Genomic DNA, 21,112 nt, shown 5'->3' on the forward strand with positions numbered 1-21,112 from the left:
ACTCTACAACAGATGTATTGTTATATGCATTTGACAAATTAAAAAAAAAGCAAGGCACAGAGAATTAATTTAGCCAAGATCACACACCTAGTAAATAATAGAGCTGGTATTAGATTTGAGCCCGGGTAGTTTGACTCACTGGAGAGTAACAAACAACTCTCTCCTAATGATCAGTACCTCACATGTGTCTATTTTCAAGACACACCAGCACTGTGACTCATTTTCCTATTTCTATTTGATTTCCTTTCTAGCTAGTATGAATAATACACTATTGTTGGGACAGGCGCGGTGGCTCACGCCTGTAATCCCAGCACTTTGGGAGGCCGAGGCAGGTGGATCATGAGGTCAAGAGATCGAGACCATCCTGGTCAACATGGTGAAACCCCGTCCCTACTAAAAATACAAAAAATGGCCGGGCGCGGTGGCTCACGCCTATAATCCCAGCACTTTGGGAGGCCGAGACGGATGGATCACGAGGTCAAGAGATCGAGACCATCCTGGTCAACATGGTGAAACCTCGTCTCTACTAAAAATACAAAAATTAGCTGGGCATGGTGGCACACGCCTGTAATCCCAACTACTCAGGAGGTTGAGGTAGGAGAATCGCTTGAACCCAGGAGGGGGAGGTTGCAGTGAGCTGAGATCGCACCATTGCACTCCAGCCTGGGCGAGAGAGCAAGACTCTGTCTCAAAAAACTTTTTTATATCAGAAATAATTCTGCATTGAATATCTTCCTGGGCACTGTTGGTAGAATTTCTCTAGGATAGATACAGGGATGTGAATTCACTGAGTTATTGCTCTGCGGAATGTCTGTGCCAACATGTTTTAATCTCTGTCATTTGGTTACTTTAGGGAAGTTTTATGCAGTTTTTCTCCCTGTTTCTAGAATTTGTAGATCACTGAGGAATACTGGTAATAATACCGGTTAGGCAAGATCTGATTGCTTATTACTCATAAGAGGAGAGAGAATCTGCATTCCTACAAAAGAAATGTACTTGACTTACTCCATTATTACAGAAGCTAATATATCATCAGTTATTTTGTTCATTCTACCAGAACACCAAATTTCTGAATTACAAAGAATGCCAGGGGTATGGGAGATAATGCCACCTAGTGGTCAGACTAAATTCTGGTTCTAAGGGGAGAGAGAGAGAGAGAGAGGGAGGGAGGGAGAGAGGGAGGGAGGGAGGGAGACAGACACAAGATGTGGTGGCCCATGCCTGTAATCCCAGTACTTTGGGAGGCGGAGGCAGGTGGATCACCTGAGGTTGGGAGCTCTAGACCAGCCTGACCAACATGGAGAAACCCCATCTCTACTAAAAATACAAAATTAGCTGGGCATGGTGGCGGGTGCCTGTAATCCCAACTGCTTGGGAGGCTGAGGCAGGAGAATTGCTTGAACCCAGGAGGCAGAGGTTGCAGTGAGCTGAGGTCGTACCACTGCACTCCAGCCTAGGTGACAGAGCAAAACCATATAAAAAAAAAAAGAAAGAAAGAAAGAAAGAGAGAATGTGTGTGTGTGTGGTGGAGGGGAAGGGCGGGGTGGGGGTGGGATGGAGAATGTCCAGGAACCTGCATATTAAAAAAGCAGCCTGTATGATTGTTGGTTTTGATGTGTGTGGTCTAAACTGCCCTAGAATTCAGTTCAGCATTTGGCCCAGTTCCTTCTTCTCCTTAATCCTCTTCTCCAGCAGCTGCTGTAGTACCTTCTGGGTTACGTGGGAGTGGTGGGGATGTTCTGGGACTATTTTGGGTTGAGGAGGACCAACTGAGCTTGCACACAGGGGTGGGATGAGAACAACACTAATGTATTTGGGGATGGATTAGAAGAGCCCAAACAATGATCATGGTTTTGCCAAATCCATTTGAATTTTCTCTTCACCAATTTCTGTTGACCTCATTGCTCCTTTTGACTCTGTGAGTAACCCTGTTCTTTTTTAAAAATTCTCTCCTTCATATCCTTCAGCCTGGTGTACAGGGTCTCCATAATTGGACTGTAGCCCATCTTCCAGCTTCCTCACTGAGAATCCCACTGTACACATTAATCTTTCAGTATCCCACAGAATCATTATTATGCTTTTTCTCATACTGCTTCACCCTCTGAAATTCTTACTCCTAATTTTTTATGCCTTTACGGCAACCTTTAAGCCTTTTACACATCTTTAAAAATTCAGAAGACACACAAACTCAAAGAAGCCCTTCTTGGAGCAGTTACTGTTTATCTCTCAGTAACTTCCCACCATATTTAGTTTGTACCCTCATACCAACACATTATCAAATAATGTTTCTTACTGTAAATACTCCATCCATCCATCGTCTGTCTATTATTTATTCATTTCTTATGTTGTTTCCTTTGCCTTCAATGTAAATTCAGTTCATTCTTCAAATGCCACCCACTCAACTAAGCCAAATGTAACTCTTCTCAGTTTCATTCATTGATTTCCTTCTCTGAGATCTGCTAGCACTGAGTCTACTACTTTAACCACTTTAAGCCTTAATTACACATTCCCATGTGTTTATGAACTTTGTGTTAGATTTCTCTTTCTGCTCTCCAGTAGACTGTAAGCCATGAGGACCAAGACTATTTTATGTAATTACTGATATTTTCCAAAACTGCATGTTCTCAACTGCATAATATGGCTTAGCTGAACTTGTTTCCATTGTCTGAGTTGTCCTTATACTCATCTTGCTCTATACGAAGAGGAAAATGACAATTTTATTGAGCACTTCCTATGTGTCAGATACCATAGTTGGAATTTTACATATATATGTAAAATTAAAATAATTTTAAAATAAAAAAATTTTAAATAAAAAAAGTATATACATATAGAATATGTATGTATATACCCAAATATATGTGTGTGTGTATGTATATATATATGTGTATATATAAATATAAATATATATATTTATTTATTTTTTAGATGAAGTCTTGCTCTGTTGCCCAGGCTGGAGTTCAGTGGTGTGATCTTGGCTCACTGCAACCTCCACCTCCCAAGTTCAAGCAGTTCTCCTGCCTCAGCCTCCCAAGTAGCTGGGATTACAGGCACCTGCCACCACACCCAGATAATTTTTGTATTTTTAGTAGAGACAGGGTTTCACCTTGTTGGCCAGGCTGGTCTTGAACTCGTGACCTGAGGCAATCCACCTACTGAAGCCTCCCAAAGTGCTGGGATTACAGGCGTGAGCCACCATGCTCGGCTGGAATTTTACATGTATTTATGTTATTTAAAACTTAAAAGCCCTGTGAGTGGAATGTTACACGTTTTATAGGTTAGAACAGTTGGACTCAGAAATATTTAATACATTGTATAGCTATAATTAAGAAGTCAGCATTTGTACCCAGGCCCAGCTGACGCTCAAACCCATACCCTTTGTTCCACCACATTAGCTCCATTTGAGTTTGGAATCCTCACTTTGTGGTGTTTTGTAGTATGCTTTGCATTCCTGCTTTCCTTCCGCAGAAGGAGTCTCTTTCAGGAATGTAAAGTACCACTTTACCCTGGAATAATATGCTGTGCTGCTCCTTACACTCTACTTGAGGCCAAACTGGAAACACCCTTCTTCAGTCACACTCTGCCTGATGCTTCAGTCAAGCAGTGTGCCCACCTTCCTGTTTTTCCTCCTTTTTTTTGGGACTGGCTTTACTCAATTCAAAACATTTCTTAATGTAGAGTAACTCTGGGCCCTGAAATACTGGGGTGCTCTAAAGAACACTTGTGGGGAAACCTTGCTTGCATGTTGAGCCTCCTCCATGCTCACTTTTGGGGTGCACATGATCTCACTGAACAGAGTGACTTTTGGAGCTCTTTGTATAATTAGCCCTGGAGAACTTCCAAACTAACTCAGTACAAATCTGGATTTGCTTGGTTGTGTTTTCTGCCACAGGGATTCAGAGCAAGCCCTCGGCATATTAGAAGACGAGTCGCAGCGGCTGCAGCTGCCCGTCTGGAAGAAGTGAAGCCCGTGGTGGAAGTTCACCATCAGAGCGAGCAAGAAACTTCAGTGAGGAAGCGAAGAATCAAGAAGAGTAGCCGAGTCCAGCCAGAATTTTATCACTCTGTTCAAGGTGCTTCAATCAGGAGGCCTGTAAGTAGAGAACTGTCATTTATAAAAATATTAAATTCGCTGTCAAATTGTGTGGTTCTTCTTTTAGTTTAAAAACATGATCAGATTAACTTTGAATAATTGGGAGGTTATATCGTTGTTATTCCCAACAAGTGGCAGTGTACGCACATGAGTTCCAGCAGGGAATATGGTTTCATAGGAGGTTCTAGGGTGGATAGATAGCTGACAAAGAGGCAAGAGTTAGTTAGTGTCAGACAGCTGATATGAAAGCTGGTGAGTTCCCAGCCAGGCTGGAGCTGGGGATCTAGAATGAGGATGAGGACATAGAGTCAACAAATCTAGGTGTGGCAATGAGAAAAATCAGAATTGGTGAAGAGGATGACAAAAAAACCAATGTAGGGGTAGGAGAAGCAGTGAAGGAAGGTGGGGCGGGAGTCTTGGGCATTAACAGTGGCTGAGCTCCTAGAGGCTCTTGAGCTGGTGAGGCCCGTGCATCCCTCCACAGCCAGCCCAGGCTTCCTCTGTAAGTGTCCTGGCCTTATCAGGCGTGGCCTTTATATTGTTATAAGGCAGCATCATTGTCTCTTTTTAACCTAGTGCCCTGTGTTTCTGTTGGCCACAATGTTGCCTTTCATCAGAAATTCAGGGCTCAACTGGGAGCTGGTCTTCACCTCCTTCTCACATCCCGAGCACACTGTTCTAAGTGATCTGATTTTTCTTTCCTTGGTTCTGGCACATGGGCTTTTTACCAAGGCTGGGGCTAAGAAAATGCCATTTTAAAACTTGTAAAGTTATTTTATGACTGCAGTAATTTTATGTTGTTTCGGGATTAGAAAAAAGTGTTTGTATGGTTAATCCCTATGCTGTGGGGAGCCTGCTGTTGTTTCTTGTGCCAACCTAGGGGAGCCATCAAGATTTGACTTGAAAATGTTTTTGTAAATTATCGAAACAGAACTTGCCCTTCTGTGGGGGAAACTGTGTGGCAGGCACATGTGGAGATTGCGAGAAGGCTGGGAGAATGTCTGCCTCAGTAACCAGGCCAACGACCATGGAAAGAAGTTAAATGCCTTTACAGAAAAGGACCTGTTAATCATAACCAATTGAAGACAAAGTACCTCTTCAGAAATGAGACTTTATTTTTCATGATTCAATAAAACAAAGGCTAAGTAGAATTTGGTATCTATGCAGAGAACTATGAAAGGGTAGGAAAATTTATTCATTCAATAAACATGCTTTTTATACAGAAAATCAGGGACATATAGATATATGTTAACTAATAGTTACTGAGGGCTTAATGTGTAACAGGTATTATTTTATGTCACTCATTTAACAATTCTGTAAGGTAGATGTTATTACTATTTTTTTTTTTGTTCTTACTATTTTTTTTTTGAGACAGAGTCTTGCCCTGTTGCCCAGGCCGGTGTGCAGTGGCGCAATCTTGGCTCACTGCAACCTTCCGCCTCCTGAGCTCAAGTGATTCTCCAGCCTCAGCCTCCCAAGTAGCTGGGATTACAATCACCCGCCACCACGCCTGGCTAATTTTTGTATTTTTGGTAGACATAGGATTTCACCGTGTTGGCCAGGCTGGTCTTGAACTGCTGACCTCTGGTGATTCTCCTGCCTCAGCCTCCCAAAGTACTGGGATTACAGGTGTGAGCCACTGCACCCAGCCAAGGTAGATGTTATTATTCCCATTTTATGGATAATGAAACTGAGCCCCAGAAACGATATATAACTTGCCTGAGGTTACATAGTTCTAGGTGGCCTGCCACCAGAACCCAAGCATATGCCTCTATAATCTGTTATTTCCTGTAGTACCTGGTCACTAAGAAATCACAGTCGAAAAAGCTGGGCGCGGTGGCTCACGCCTGTAATTCCAGCACTTCGTGAGGCTGAGGTGGGTGGATCACTTGAGGTCAGGAGTTTGAGACCAGCCTGACCAATATGGTGAAACCCCGTCTTTAAAAAAAATAAAAAATAATTAAAAAAAAAAAGAAATCACAGTTGAGTCAATCTACAGTCATGCACACAAGCAATTATAATGCATGTTCTGTGTTTTGAAAGTACTGTTCTAGAGTTATACACAAGGCATTATGGAATCATTTTGGATCTCCAGAAATACTTACAGATAAGCAGACACACGAGATGAGTCCTGAGAGACAAAGAGGAATTTACCAAGTACAAAGTGGAAGTAGGTATCCTGATGAGAAGAACATATGTAAAAGTGCAGACACACAGAAGGGTATGGCATTCTCAGTGACCAGCTTGAGGTGGTGCTGGCAGCTGAGACTGGTGGATTGGGTAGAGGCCAGATTAGAAAGGGCTCATATATGTGTATGTATGTGTGTGTGTGTGTGTGTGTATGTGTGTGTGTGTATATATATATATATATAGATATAGATGGAATCTTGCTCTGTCACCAGAGCATGGACTCTTGCTCTGTCACCCAGGCTGGAGTGCAATGGCATGATCTTGGCTCACTGCAACCTCTGCCTCCTGGGTTCGGGCGATTCTCCTGTCTCAGCTTCATGAGTAGTCGGGATTACAGGTGTGCGTCACCATGCCTGGCTAATTTTTGTATTTTTAGTAGAGACAGGGTTTCACCGTGTTGCCCAGTCTGGCCTCGAACTCCTGAGCTCAGGCAATCCACCTGCCCCAGCCTCCCAAAATGCTGGGATTATAGACGTGAGCCACCACACCCAGCTGGTGGGCTTTTGTATTATGCTAAATAGTTGAACTTATTTTCTGTAATAGGGATCAATTGAAGGTAGGGAATAGATGAATTGTTTCTCTTGCTTAGAGTCTAGCTAATTCTTGGCGTCTTCTAATCTCCTCACGTGGATTGAGAAATAAGTGATAATCATCAAAGTTTAGAAACTCTTGACCATCATTATTCTCTCACAAGCCCTCTACATAACTGCCTTGGTTAATGAGACATAGTTTTTATGCCTTTGTGACTTGGAACCTGCTGTCTACTTTGCCCTTGAATGTTTATCCTCATTCTTTGTTTGCCTGGTAAACTTCAGTTCACCTTTGAGACTGACTCATGCTCAGATGAGTCAGGTGAAGTCTTTTCTGATCCTTCCTAATCCTTCCTATCTGAGTGAGGTGCCCTTAGTTTTGATCCTCAGCACAAAGTAAAAGCCTCCAGCAAAACAAGAGGTCTCTGCAGTAAGAACCACGTGGGTTCAAATCCTGCACTGTGTGTCTGCAGGAAACAGCACACTAAGAGGGTTTAACTGAAGAGAGTTTAATGAAGGGACAATTTACAGAAATATGGGCAGGGCTCAGGTGCTTTATCAGCCTTCAGGTGGAGGCTATCTGCTTCCCACTCCTGCTTAAGGGGCAGCAGAGGGCAGTGGTCTTAATGGATCCTCGTGGGAAGAGCTGGAGCCATGGAAGAGCCCTTCCACAGGGGCAGGGCTGAGGGATGCAGCCACTGCCACGACCTAGTGAGTCAGGAGGGAGCGTGGCGAATAAGTATACTGCTGTCTTAGCTCCTGCTCCCAGTGGTACCTCCTGTTGACCCAACCTACCTAGAAGCCAGAAGGCAAAGGAATTTGGGTGATGTGGATCACAGCCATTAGTTTCCAGGGACTGAGCAAGGAAGAGATGGACATATAATCTGAAAGAGTGACAGGGACAGCAGAGAATAAAAACATACCTACCTGGTGGCTGAGCATGGTGGCTCACTCCTGTAATCCAACACTTTGGGAGACAGAGGTGGGTGGATCACTTGAGGCCAGGGGTTTGAGACTAGCCTAGCCAACATGGCAAAACCCCCACTCCAGCCTTGGTGATAGAGCGAGACTGCGTCTCAAAAAACAAACCAACCAACCTGGTATCCTTTATTGAGGTATTTCAATTCTCTGAGAATCAGTATCCTCATTATAAAGTGAAATAAGAGAAAGGACACCCTTTTCAACAAATGGAAAAGGTTGGGCTAGCCACATGTAGGAGAATGAATCTGGATCTTCATCTCTCACCTTGCACAAAAATCAACTCGATATAGATTAAGGACTTAAATCTAAGACCTGAAACTACAAAAATTCTAGCAGATAACATTGAAAAAACCCTCCTAGAGATTGGCTTTGGCAAGGATTTCATGACCAAGAACCCGAAAGCAAATGCAATAAAAACAAAGATTAATAGTTGGGACTTAATACTAAAGAGTTTTTGCATGACAAAAGGAGCAGTCAGCAGAGTAAACGGACAACCTACAGAGTGGGAGAAAATCTTCACGATCTTTACATCTGACAGAGGGCTAATATCCAGAATCTACAGCTAACTCAAACTGATCAGTAAGAAGAAAACAATGAATCCCATCAAAAAGTGGGATAAGGATATGAATAGACAATTCTCAAAAGAAGATGACATACAAATGGCCAGCAAGCATATGAAAAATGCTCAACATCACTAATGTTCAGGGAAATGCAAATCAAAGCCACAATGCAATACCACCTTGCTCCTGCAAGAATGGCCATAATCAAAATATCAAAAAACAGTAGATGTTGACATGGATGCGGTGATGAGGGAACACTTCTACACTCCTGGTGGGAATGTAAATTAGTACAGCCACTGTATTAGTCTGTTTTATGCTGCTGATAAAGACATACACGAGACTGGGAAGAAAAAGAGATTTAGTTAGACTTACAGTTTCACATGGCTGGGGAGGCCTCAGAGTCATGGTGAGACGTAAAAGGCACTTCTTACATGCTGGTGGCAAGAGAAAATGAGGAAGAAGCAAAAGCAGAAACCCCTGATAAACCCATTAGATCTCATGAGACTTATTCACTATCATGAGAATAGCACAGGAAAGACCAACCCCCATGATTTAATTACCTCCTCTTGGGTCCCTCCCACAATACATGGGAATTCTGGGAGATAAAATTCAAGTTGAGATTTGGGTGGGGACACAGCCAAACCATATCAGCCACTATGAGAAACAATGTGGAGATTCCTTAAAGAACTAAAAGTAGGACTACAGTTTGATCCAGCAATCCCACTAATGGGCATTTACCCAGAGGAAAAGCAGTCATTATACGAAAAATATACTTGTACATGCATGTTTATAGCAGCACAATTCACAATTGCAAAATCGTGGAACCAACCCAAATGCCCATCAGTCAACGAGTGGATAAAGAAACTGTGGTGTATATATATGATGGAATACTACTCAGCCATAAAAAGGAATGAATTAATAGCATTTGCAGCGACCTGGATAAGATTGGAGACTATTATTCTAAGTGAAGTAACTCAGGAATGGAAAACCAAACATCATATGTTCTCACTGACAAGTGGGAGCTAAGCTGTGAGGACACAAAATCATACGAATGATATAATGGGCTGTGGGGACTTGGAGGGGAAGAGTATGAGGGGAGTGAGGGATAAAAGACAACATTATGGTGCAGTGTGTACTGCTTGGGTGATGGGTGCACCAAAATCTCACAAATCACCACTAAAGAACTTGTGTAACCAAACACCACCTGTACCCCAATAACTTATGGAAAAATAAAAAATAAAGTAATAACAGTAGCTACAACATAGAGTTGTGGGAATGAACTGAGCTGACATATACAAAGAGATTGCATGGTGATGACCTGCTTAGAATAAACAATAATTAGTAGTTTCTTCCTTTTTTTCCTCCTCCCCTAGACCTTGAATTCTTTGAGGCCCATATCAAGGGGTCTAGAATATCTCCTGGCATCTGTCATTTGACATCTCAGTGAATACTATTGACTAAGTGAGTGAATGATATATGAAATATAGCTTATGATGAGTGGTACAATTAGTGAGCATTATAGGAATTCAGAGAAAAAGAGGGTGCCCCCACCCCTAAATAGGTTGGTTAGGGCATAACTATTTTATGGAAGAGCTGGTATTGAGTTGGGCTTTAAAATATGGGTAGCTAAGCTGGGTGTGGTGGCTCATGCCTGTAATCCCAGCACTTTGGGATGCCAAGGTGGGAGGATCACTTGAGCTCAAGAGCTTGAGACCACCCTGGGCAACATGGAGAGACCCTGTCTCTACGAAAAATTAAAAACAAATTAGCCAGGCATGGTGGTGCATGCCTATATATTCCCAGCTACTTCAGAGGCTGAGGTGGGAGAATCCCTTGAGCCCGGAGTTCCAGGCTACAGTGGGCCATGATCATGCCCTTGTACTCCAGCTTGAGTGACAAAGCAAGACCCTGTCTGGAAAAAAAAAAAGAAAAGAGTAGGAACTGGCTGGGCAGCAGATGCTGGGGCCAGGAAGTAGAATAAACAAAAGTGCTGAGAACTGACTGGATGTGGGGATTCATATGAGAGAAATGTAAGATAAAGCTGGAAAAGTAGATTGGGATCAACATACATTTCAGACGACCAGTGGTTTAAGCTTTTCTGTGCTTCTGAAGACACTATAATAGGTGAGTAGTGTGATCATAGCATGATTTTAGGAAGATTAAACATGTGCAGGGTGCATCAGGAGAGCAGAACAGTTAGGTGGCTGCAACAGCCTAGGAGTGAGGTGGTTATAACCTGAATTTGGGCCTAGTCCATGGTGCTCTGCTAACATCTGCTGATGACTGCTGGTGGGGAATCTGAGGATGGCCTCATCTTCTCTCCTGAAGGATCTGTTGGAGGAGAGAGAGATCAGAGGGCAGCAAATAGCAGTGGAGACTACTCAGTTGCTTGGGGCAGAAAACCATTCTGGGGAGTGTTCTTTCTTTTGAGACAGTTTTGCTCTGTCGCCCAGGCTGGAGTGTGGTTGCGGAATCATGGCTTATTGCAGCCTCAACCTCCTGGGCTCAACCTTCCCACCTCAGCCTCCTAAGTAGCTTGGACCACAGGCATGTGCTAGCATGCCTGGCTAATTTTAACTCTTTTTGTAGAGATGGAGTCTGTCTGTGTTGCTCTGTGTGGTCTTGAACTCCTGGGCTCAAGAGAACACCTTGGCTTCCCAAAGTGCTGGGATTACAGGCATGAGCCATCACACCCAGCTGGCAGTGTTTTTCAGGGCAGATAAGGCTGACTTCCACCATGTTACTGCATCTCCTGTTACTAGTTGTCTGAGAGACTGGACATTGTCAGAGTTGGAAGTGAGAAGACTGTTGGCTTCTTGTCTCACACGATTCCTATGCAGGCTTCTAGAACCTTATGGCCTCTGCTACATTTCTCTACTTTTAACTGGACATTGTCAGAGTTGGAAGTGAAAAGACTGTTGGCTTCTTGTCTCACACGATTCCTATGCAGGCTTCTAGAACCTTACGGCCTCTGCTACATTTCTCTACTTTTAATGCCATAGATGAACTTGAACTGAGACTTTGTGTCCTCTTCTGGATTTGGTTAGGTGCAACCACTAGTGCCTGCTAGAGCCACCCTGTTCAACATGTGTTCAAAGCCTATGTCTTTTCTAAACTTACTCATTTGGAGAAAATCAGTGTTAGAACATGTTGCCATGAAAGCATCTCTGATTATCACTTGGAGATGGAGTAAAAATAAATCAGTTTTGGTGATTCAGGATTACTGAATGACTTTATATGAAGCACTCCAGGCATGTCTAGTGGGAATCTGAATAAGAAATATGTCTGTGAGTGAGACAGACTGAAAACAGAAGTAGCTGCAAAGGAGATGAGTCAAAGCGTGACTGCAGTTTTAGCTACGTTCAGTCAGACCATTCTCTTCAAGTGTTATGTGGAATGCAAATACTTTAGCATCTTAGCTGTTTTAACCTATTTACTTATCCTAAATTTGTAAGTTATACCTAAATATACCTATGAGAATTTGTAATGGGGATCACTAATAAAAACTTAATAATATCTACATTTTATTTTACTCCTTGTTTTAGATGTTTCCAAGAGTGAATAAACTAAAAATTTATCCTGATTACCTCTCGGTACATATGTATTTGGATTTATACTGTACATTAAATGTCACTAGGATGTTTAGGATGTTTTTTACCACCTTAAAACAGAAAAGATTATTAGATCCAGATCTCCGTTTATTCCTTAATATTTTCACATTACAAAGCATTTTGTTTTGTTTCTGAATCCCAGGATTTTTAAACATCATCATCATCATCATCATCATCATCACAAGAACTCTTGTATTACTGCATGTTTACCTCATTGGCAATGCGTGAGCATTGTTCTCTGTACTCTTCTCTGTTTTTCTCTCATTTTATCTTCTCAGTGATTCTCTGGGGTAGATGCTCACTTTCCGGGGAGGAAACGTGTCGAGGCCGTACAGCTGGTAGATAATGGAGTTAACATTTAAATCTAGACACTCTTGACTTGAGCAGTTTTTGAGTAGGGAATGGAGAATTCCCCATGATCACAATTCTAGTGCTAGACATTTATCCTCATCAGCCTTCCTCCAGTATTTTAATTATTTTGAGTCTCAATTTTCTAACTGCATAGATGATAGGTATAGATGAAATCTGTGTGTTTTTAAACTATCACATCAGTTAGAACCTTTCTTAAAAATGGTAAAACCGTAGGTAAACCTCAAATATGATTTTTTCCATCATTTTATTGGCCCCCTCTTTCTGTAGCAGAGCACCTAGGAGGTAGCAAGAGTCTTTTTGTCCTATTGCCTGCCTACTCACATGAACCTGTTAATGTACAATTCTCGGCCCGGGTGTGGTGGCTCACGCCTGTAATCCCAGCACTTTGGGAGGCTGAGGCGGGTGGATCACGAGGTAAAGAGATCGAGACCATCCTGGTCAACATGGTGAATCCCCGTCTCTACTAAAAACACAAAAAATTAGCTGGGCATGGTGGCGTGTGCCTGTAATCCCAGCTACTCAGGAGGCTGAGGCAGGAGAATTGCCTGAACCCAGGAGGCGGAGGTTGCGGTGAGCCAAGTCGTGCCATTGCACTCCAGCCTGGGTAACAAAAAAAGTACAATTCTCAGGCCCAGGAAGTATTCATGTGTTCAAGATTACAGGTGGGTATGGGGAAATAACAGTTTTAGAGCATTAGGAAATAATTAAACATACTGACCCTATTTCTGTTACATTTCACTAATTCCAATTTTTTTGCACACTGCAATAGCATTACCTGCATTTCCTGGTGACTTAGAATCTCTGAGACTTTCTCACTGAGCTGAAAAAGTCTGATTAAAAATTGCTAGTGTTTCCAGGTTACTGCCCAAGTTGCAGCTTGTTCTCCCTGCTGGCAAAATCTTAGCCTGTGAGCATCCGATTTCTTACTTTTGGGGTCCCATCACCATCAAGCGATGGGATTTTTGAGCCTGACTGTTTTGACTCAGGAGTTGGAGGACATATATTGGGTGATCCTGTTTTCTGAAATGGTAAGCACAAAGGAAGAGGCATGTTTGGATTGAGGACTGGAAATAAAAATTTCTGATTTGGACACATGAAGTTTGAAATATCTATTAGATATTCTTACGTCTGGATTTCATGGAAGATGTGGGAATTATTTGTACATAGGTGTTATTAAATCTATAAGACTGGGTGGGATGACCCAGAAAATGAATTTTCTGGAGTCTGGCCAGTGGTGAGAATTTGGGAAGAGGACAGAGGTTCCCTTAAAACTTCCTACTTGTCTCTCAGAAATATAAATGCCTTAAACAGAGATGGGTCCAGGGCTCTTGACTTTCATTTATGGATATTCGTTTTAGGCCAAGACAAGGCCACTCAGGTAGAGACTAGAGAAAATAGCAGGAAATGAAGTCCCAGACGTACTCGTGAGGTTTTCCCTTCCCTGAACTCTCCCCTACTAAGCCACCACTTCCTTGACCTCACCCTTCTTTTCCTTCTCTTGTGGGTTTCTGTTTTTCAGTCTTGGGGGAAATTTTCTGTTTTTCTGATTACAGCTTAGGTTTTTGTAAGGCTGCAGTATATTTTAGAACATTATATATTTTAATTTTTAATAATTAATATTAACCAGATTTTGTCATCTTTGTAGTTGGGAACTTTTTGCGGTGTAGGAAAGACCTAAGCATGTATCCTTGGTCTCACTGAAAATATAGCAGGGTGTTTCTGTGTTCCTTTCCTGCTTAGAATTTTAAAATGGTCTTCCTTTTCCCTTTCCTTTTCAAATATGTAGGACCAGGCAGCTTTATTTGCATAACCTCAGGACGTTTCCCCTTCTGTGGAAGGCATAACTGTACAACTCATACCTTACTTTGGCTAATTAACTAGCAAATCCAAAGCTCTTAAAGGAAAGATTTGTTTCCTTTTCCCCTCCAGAATTCAAGAGAATGAATTGGTTAATAAAGTCAAATTTCTTTTGCTAATTATCAGAAAAGAATTTTTTGAATGACACCTGTTCAATGTACTACACATTGCTGTACCTCTCTTTTTAGGTTCATAACTAATGGAATTTTATAAAGGATTTCATTATCAAGTTTTGCTATAATAAATTATAATAAGGTATAGGAATAATTAATGCATGGGAATGTGCAAGGTTGGTAGACTATATTGAATGAACAGTTTAGTCTCTATAAACAACTCATGAAACCAAGATTAACTTGGTAAAGGGCTTCATGTTCTGCTTGAAGAGAAGTAAGTATGTCTTTACAACTCATGATTCTTTTTTGACGTCAGTATTTTGACTGAAACAAGACCTGTTGCCATTCTTATTATGTCTTTCTTGTATGTGATGACAACCTATTGTCTAAACAAACCAACCAACCAACCAAACAAACAAAACCCTTAAATTCTTTAAGCTCCAAGCAAAGGAAACTTAAAACATTTAGAAAGTCACTTATACTTTGAAAATTTTCATGGACAACTGTGGATCAAAGGACTGAAAAGAAAGCCCCTTCATAGATAGTCTTGTTTATTATTTCACCTCTAAGCAATCCTTAAATTGTTCTGGTAAGATGGGCATAGCTTCCTTTATTTTAAAGAACACAGCCATAGCTTCCCTTGTAATTCTGTTTGGAATTTAACACCCATCTCTGCCTGAAACAACTCCTTTGATCTTTGCCCTAAATCCCATGGCTTACAATTTAAGACCATTTCTTACTGTGGTATCCTCTGTGGAGAGGATGAAGCATAGCCACCTGCTACTGTGTCACTATCAGTCTTTGTGAATCAAAGAATGTTAAAGCTTGAGAGGATCTTAGAGCTTATCTGACTTAACAGTTTTCGTAATGCTAGATTCCTCTCTGCTTCAGTACTTTTAGTGATACACTCTCCTACCATTACATAGCTCTAATTAACAGCTAGTTAATTGTACTTGAAAATCAATAAGTTGTTTCTTTTCTAGGCTCATGGTTCCATCTCTCCAAACCTTTTCTCCTAAGTCAAATTCTTAATTTTTCCAAACATCACCTTTGTTTTGCTCTTCTAAACCACCTCCAGGTGAGTGATAACGGTCTGTCTGATTTATCTCAATATTGTCTCTCTCTCTATTTATTTTAGTTGTGAGATGATGAGTGTGGTTCAAAAAAAAGCAATCTATGGGACTTGAACAAAATTTAATTTGTGCCTTGGGAGAGGAGAATTCAGTTCTGGAAATGACGGTAATGTTTCAGGAAAATTATAGCTTTGGAGTAGTACTACTTTGTAGTTATACTTTCAAAGAATGCTTGTATTCATTATTCCATTTAATCTGAACAGACACCCTGTATGTTGGGCATGGCATATACGATTGATCCAGTTTGACAAAACTAAACCTCAGTGAGTAAGTGATTGGCTCAAGTTCATAAGGTCAGATAGAAGCAGACATCTCTCATGTTTGCAGTCTGTTGTCTTCTGTGTTTACCCTATGTTTATTTAGTCTCTGTCTCAGGCAGTGCTTAGAGAATTGGGTGAAGACTTTTAGGGAGAAGAATATAGATTCCATTTGATTGGAGGGACTATTCATGGTCCCGATGTGACTCATTCCCAGGGAGTAGCTTTACATCTTTGGGTCTGCTCAAAGCCTGCATTATCTGTGTTGGCCATCCTAGGGTACCAGTGTATTGGCGAGTCCACTTTGGTCTAATACTATCAAGCCCATGCTGCAGCCACCACACATCCTATTCAATTACCAACTGGTAAAGTAGATAATCAACTCTGATGCTGGGGAATACCACAGGCTAATTGGCATTAACCCTTGTTACATGCAGCTCAGTATTACTAAGATGGATGAGGATCAGATACTGTGTTAGTCCATCTGTGTTGCTCTAGCAGAACACCTGAGACTGGGTAATTTATAAAGAAAATAAATTTACTTTCTCACTGTTCTGGAAGCTAGGAAGTTCAAGACCAAGGCATCGGCAGGTTTGGTGTTTGGTGAGGTGTCCTTCCTCATTGATGACAACTTGTTTCCTGCATTGTCACCTGGTGGAAAGTGGGAAGCAAAGATGGCAAGAGAGAGCAAGGGAACTCTTTGAAGGCTTTTTTATAGTGGCATTAACCCATTCATGATGGTAAGCCCCCATGACTTAATCACTTCCAAAAGCCCCTCCTCTTAATACTGTCATATTAGGGATTAAATTTCAACACATGAATTTTGGGTGGGATACAACATTCAAACCAAAGCAGATACCTAAGCTAATATGGTGTTAAAATTAAGTTTACACACCCTTGTGCACTCTTGGTGAGAATGTAAAATGGTTTAACTGCTATAGAAAACAGTATGGTAGGTCTTCAAAAAGTAAAAAAATAGCATTACCATATGAGCCAACAATTCCACTTCTGAATATTGAGCTCTGGCACATGAATTGTACTGCAGAGTTAGTCTCAACTTGAAGCAAGCCTTTTGTCCCTCACCTCGGTCAGTCACTGGTTATGGGCTGCTAGGGCTGGGGGTGTGAGAAAGCTTTAGGCTAGATGAGTCGCTGAAGGAGAGGGTGGCTATGAGCCATTAGCAGCCGACACTCAACAGTAGCTTGTATGTGAGTCCGTTGGCCAGGTGGAAGGGATGCAGGCAGGACACCATAGAAACCATCAATCACAAGCTAGTTGGAGAAATGGCTGATTCCAGATCTGAAACAGAAAATGTGGAATGAGCTTGGCACGTCTTGTCAAACCATAAAGCAAGGAAGCATCAAAGACTACTGGGATCATGTCAGGACCGGGAGTAAACTTGGAGAGGCCCCTACTGCTCAATCAGTAAGAATAGTGATCATGGCAGGTTGAAATACATCCATATATTGAAAATCTATGAATCTATGATATTTTTAAAAACTATTTTATTGGTGACTTTTGGAGAGTGCTAGGGAACTAACTCACTTCTAAAAAGTGGTAAAGGGAAAGAAGCAAGCATTTTCCTGTCTTTGTTTTGCAGATTATTCTACATGGTAATCAAATCATTGTTGAAGGAAGAAGGAATGATGAAATTATAGTCTCACCATCTTGCAAGCCCTAATAAAATAACGAACCTAGACATTGATCATCAATACATTGCCATCACAGATGGACTAAGGCAGTATCTGATCCTCATCCATCTTAGTAATACTGAACTGCATGTAAGAAGGGTCAATGTCAATTAGCCAGCTGGTATTCCCCAGCATCAGAGTTGATTATCTACTTCACCAGTTGATAATTGAATAGGATGTGTGGAGGCAGCAGCATGGGCTTGATAGTATTAGACCAAAGTGGACTTGCCAATACACTGGTACCCTAGGATGGCCAATCACTGCTAACACATGAAAGAGAGACAACCACACGTATGTGCCTCCTGATGAAAGTACACAAAAGTATTTACGAAGCATTCTTTTTTTTTTTTTTTTTTTTTTGAGACAGAGTCTCGCTCTATCGCCAGGCTGGAGTGCAGTGGCGCGATCCCAGCTCACTGCGACTTCCGTTTTCTGATTTCAAGCAATTCTCCTGTCTCAGCCTCCCAAGTAGCTGGGACTACAGGCACACGCCACCACGCCCGGCTAATTTTTTGTACTTTTAGTAGAGACGGGGTTTCACCTTGTTGGCCAGGATGGTCTCGATCTCTTGACCTCGTGACCTCGTGATCCGCCCACCTCGGCCTCCCAAAGTGCTGGGATTACAGGCGTGAGCCACCGCGCCCAGCCAAAGTATTCTTGCTAAAAAATTGAACCTAGAGGGCCAGGCGCGGTGGCTCACGTCTGTAATCCCAGCACTTTGGGAGGCCGAGGTGGGTGGATCACGAGGTCAAGAGATCGAGACCATCCTGGCCAACAAGGTGAAACCCCGTCTCTACTAAAAATACAAAAAATTAGCCGGGCGTGGTGGCATGTGCCTGTAGTCCCAGCTACTCAGGAGGCTGAGGCAGGAGAATTGCCTGAACCCAGGAGGCGGAGGTTGTGGTGAGCCGAGATCGCGCCATTGCACTCCAGCCTGAGTAACAATAGCGAAACTCCGTCTCAAAAAAAAAAAAAAAAAATTGAACCTAAATCGGATCAAATTGCTAATTCTAATTATAGATTTACATAAAATATAGGTGACAGAGGAATATGTGAAATGATAAGGGAAAGATAGTGAAGATACATTTAGCAAAGTTGAGGTGTGGGAAACTCTAGAACAAATACCCCCAGTTTCTTTGACAAATTATAAGAAAAAATGTGGGATTGATAGTCTGTACATGAAACAAGACTTTAAAGACCTACCAACCAAATGTAACATGGATACCTTATTTGGGTGAATAAACTGAATATTAAAAAAAGAGAAAGTGGGGGAAATTTGAACAATGAATTTTTTTTTTTTTTGAGACAAGTTCTCTATCACCCAGGCTCAGGAGCAGTAGCACAATCATGACTGACTGCATCCTCAGCCTCCTGGACTCAGGTGATCCTCCTGCCTCAGTCTCCTGAGAGGGTGGGACTACAGGTGTGTGCCACCATGCCTGGCTAATTTTATAATTTTTTTTTGAAGAAAGATGGTCTTACTTTGTTGCCCAGGCTTGGATATTTGATAATATTAAGACACTTATAAAAATATTTTAGATTGATAATGGTATTTTGATATTATTAAAAATAATCCCTATCTTTTAGAGATGCATACTAAAATATTTAATAATGAAGTAAAATCCCTTGGATTGGCTTTAAAATCATCCGGTGGGGTAGGGGAGAAAATGTGGATGGGGTATAGTTGAAATAGCACTGACCAGGAGATGGTGATTGTTAAAGCTGGTGTGTAAATGGCAGTTCTCTATACTTTTCCTTTGTTGTATAAGCATAACATTTTCCATAATGAACGGTTTACGACATTAGACAAAAGAACCTTTACTTGGAAGTTTGTATCATCAACACTTTGTTTCATTAAGTCCTTCTTCTGGCTTTTGTATTCCATAGAGTAAATCAAAATTTTTGTTAATAACAATTTGAGATTTTAGATATTTATTATTAAAACGATTTTAGAAAGGCAGAGGTGGAAATATTATGCCTATGGCCATCTTCTGATTTCTTTTTACTTCTTTTTTTCTGTTAACAAAGAACTATTTGCTTATTTGTTGGCTTTTTACTTAGAACATTTAACAAACCATATTAGTGAATGGCTTATAAAATGTGCATATTATTTAAAACTTAAATAATATAAAATAGGAATTATATAAGCATATTCTTCTGTTTTAATATCTAGAACTGATTTTGTTCCCCTCAAGACTGCTGTTTTTGTTCTTTGCTGATTTATTGATCTGAGACTAGAATCATCATTGAAACAAAACTGACCTTAAAGGCAACATGCTATCACATTGCTTGACTTTGTGAAATTTTCTAGCTGAAATTCAAATGATGGTCTAACAATTTTTTCTTAGTAAGTAGAATTCTTACATTTCAATATTACTTTATTCCAGCAAATTACACATATATCTTTTCACAGAGTTCATGAAATTTTGATGATGGCTAAAACACAAGATACTGAGTTGCTTAATCGATTTGAGTTAATCTTTAATATTGACATCACATGCCATTATGTGACTCTCTGCTTAGGAGACGGCTTTCCAGTGGTAAATTATTTGCTTTCGTTTTGCTGCTCATACTTCTAATTTTCTATTGCTAAATAGGGAGGCAAACCAGTGATTTATACATTTCAAACTCTGTACATAGCTTAATTAAGAAAGGTTGAAACTATCATTAAGATCTTTAGAATTATCTGCGAATTTTATTTATATATTGGCCCTATTAGAAAAAGGAATTATTAATTGAGAATGGAGTATAATTTTTAGCTACTTTGCCAAACACAATAAAAATAACCTATTTACTTTTTCCAAAACTGGGTAGCTGGATGTGGATATCTTTCAAAAGCAATGGGGTCCTTACAGGACATGTGCTTTGATGCTACTAATTTTCATGACTTGCAGCCACAGAGAAATAATTATTTTTAAGTGGCCAGCATTCATGTTGAAAATGAGCCCATTTTTCTTGGCCATCAGAATAACCATTTCCCTTGAACTATGATAATCAGTTCTGACATACCGCTTTGAGCCTTTTCTCCTTCTGCATTTCAATAAGGTTAAACATTATTGAGCATAAACCTTTGTCCCAGGAGTTCAGAAGGGCAAACAATATACATTCAACCTGAACATATACTTTAAAGTGGATTTCTGTATTCATTCAGCTCTTGGAGTTTTAACAAAGAGGTATCTGAAAAATCATTAGCCAAGTTTCTTGTGCACACACCTCCCCCTCCCTTTGCTTGGTGCTTTTTTGGTCTCTGTGAAACTAAACGTTAGCCACCATTTAATAAAATGTGAATGAATTAGGCAAGCTTGATTTCTTCCATTGATGGCAAATATAGAAATTGTGATTTTTACCAATAAAGAGAAACCACTTGGATTAAATTTTCACATTGTTGATCTTCTGAGTTGCACTATTTCCTGTCTTTAAGAGTAAAAGGCTGTATATGGTTGGAGAGTTTTAGAATTCTGTAGTCTATGGCGTGTTCTTGAAAACCTGGGCTTTTTAAAAATAAAAAAATAAACTTTTGGGTTAAGGTGGAAAATGGAGTGGGAAGATCAGTCAGTTGGATATCAGGCATTGTCTGATTCTTTTGTCAGTTACTTGCTTTATATTCTAATTTTAACTTGTTTTTTATTTTTTTATTTTTGAGACAGAGTCTCCCTCTGTCACCCAGGCTGGAGTGCAGTGGCGTGATCTCGGCTCATTGCAACCTCCTCCTTCCAGGTTCAAGCAA

At 40.9% G+C, this 21,112-nt stretch overlaps 1 protein-coding gene across 14 annotated transcripts in view; it reads left to right on the plus strand.

Annotated features, from left to right (window-relative positions):
• Positions 1-21,112, plus strand: part of DST (dystonin) — a 497,116-nt gene that overhangs the window by 56,847 nt on the left and 419,157 nt on the right. For all 14 annotated transcript variants that reach the window (XM_064360963.1, XM_064360947.1, XM_064360946.1 and 11 more), the window contains exon 3: positions 3,890-4,090. In XM_064360963.1, coding sequence (XP_064217033.1) covers positions 3,890-4,090 — 201 coding nt within the window. The remainder of the gene's footprint in view (positions 1-3,889; positions 4,091-21,112) is intronic.

Source organism: Aotus nancymaae, unplaced genomic scaffold, assembly GCF_030222135.1.
Source record: "Aotus nancymaae isolate 86718 unplaced genomic scaffold, 86718_ANA_hifiasm-v0.15.2.pri h1tg000040l, whole genome shotgun sequence".
Classification (NCBI taxonomy): domain Eukaryota; kingdom Metazoa; phylum Chordata; class Mammalia; order Primates; family Aotidae; genus Aotus; species Aotus nancymaae.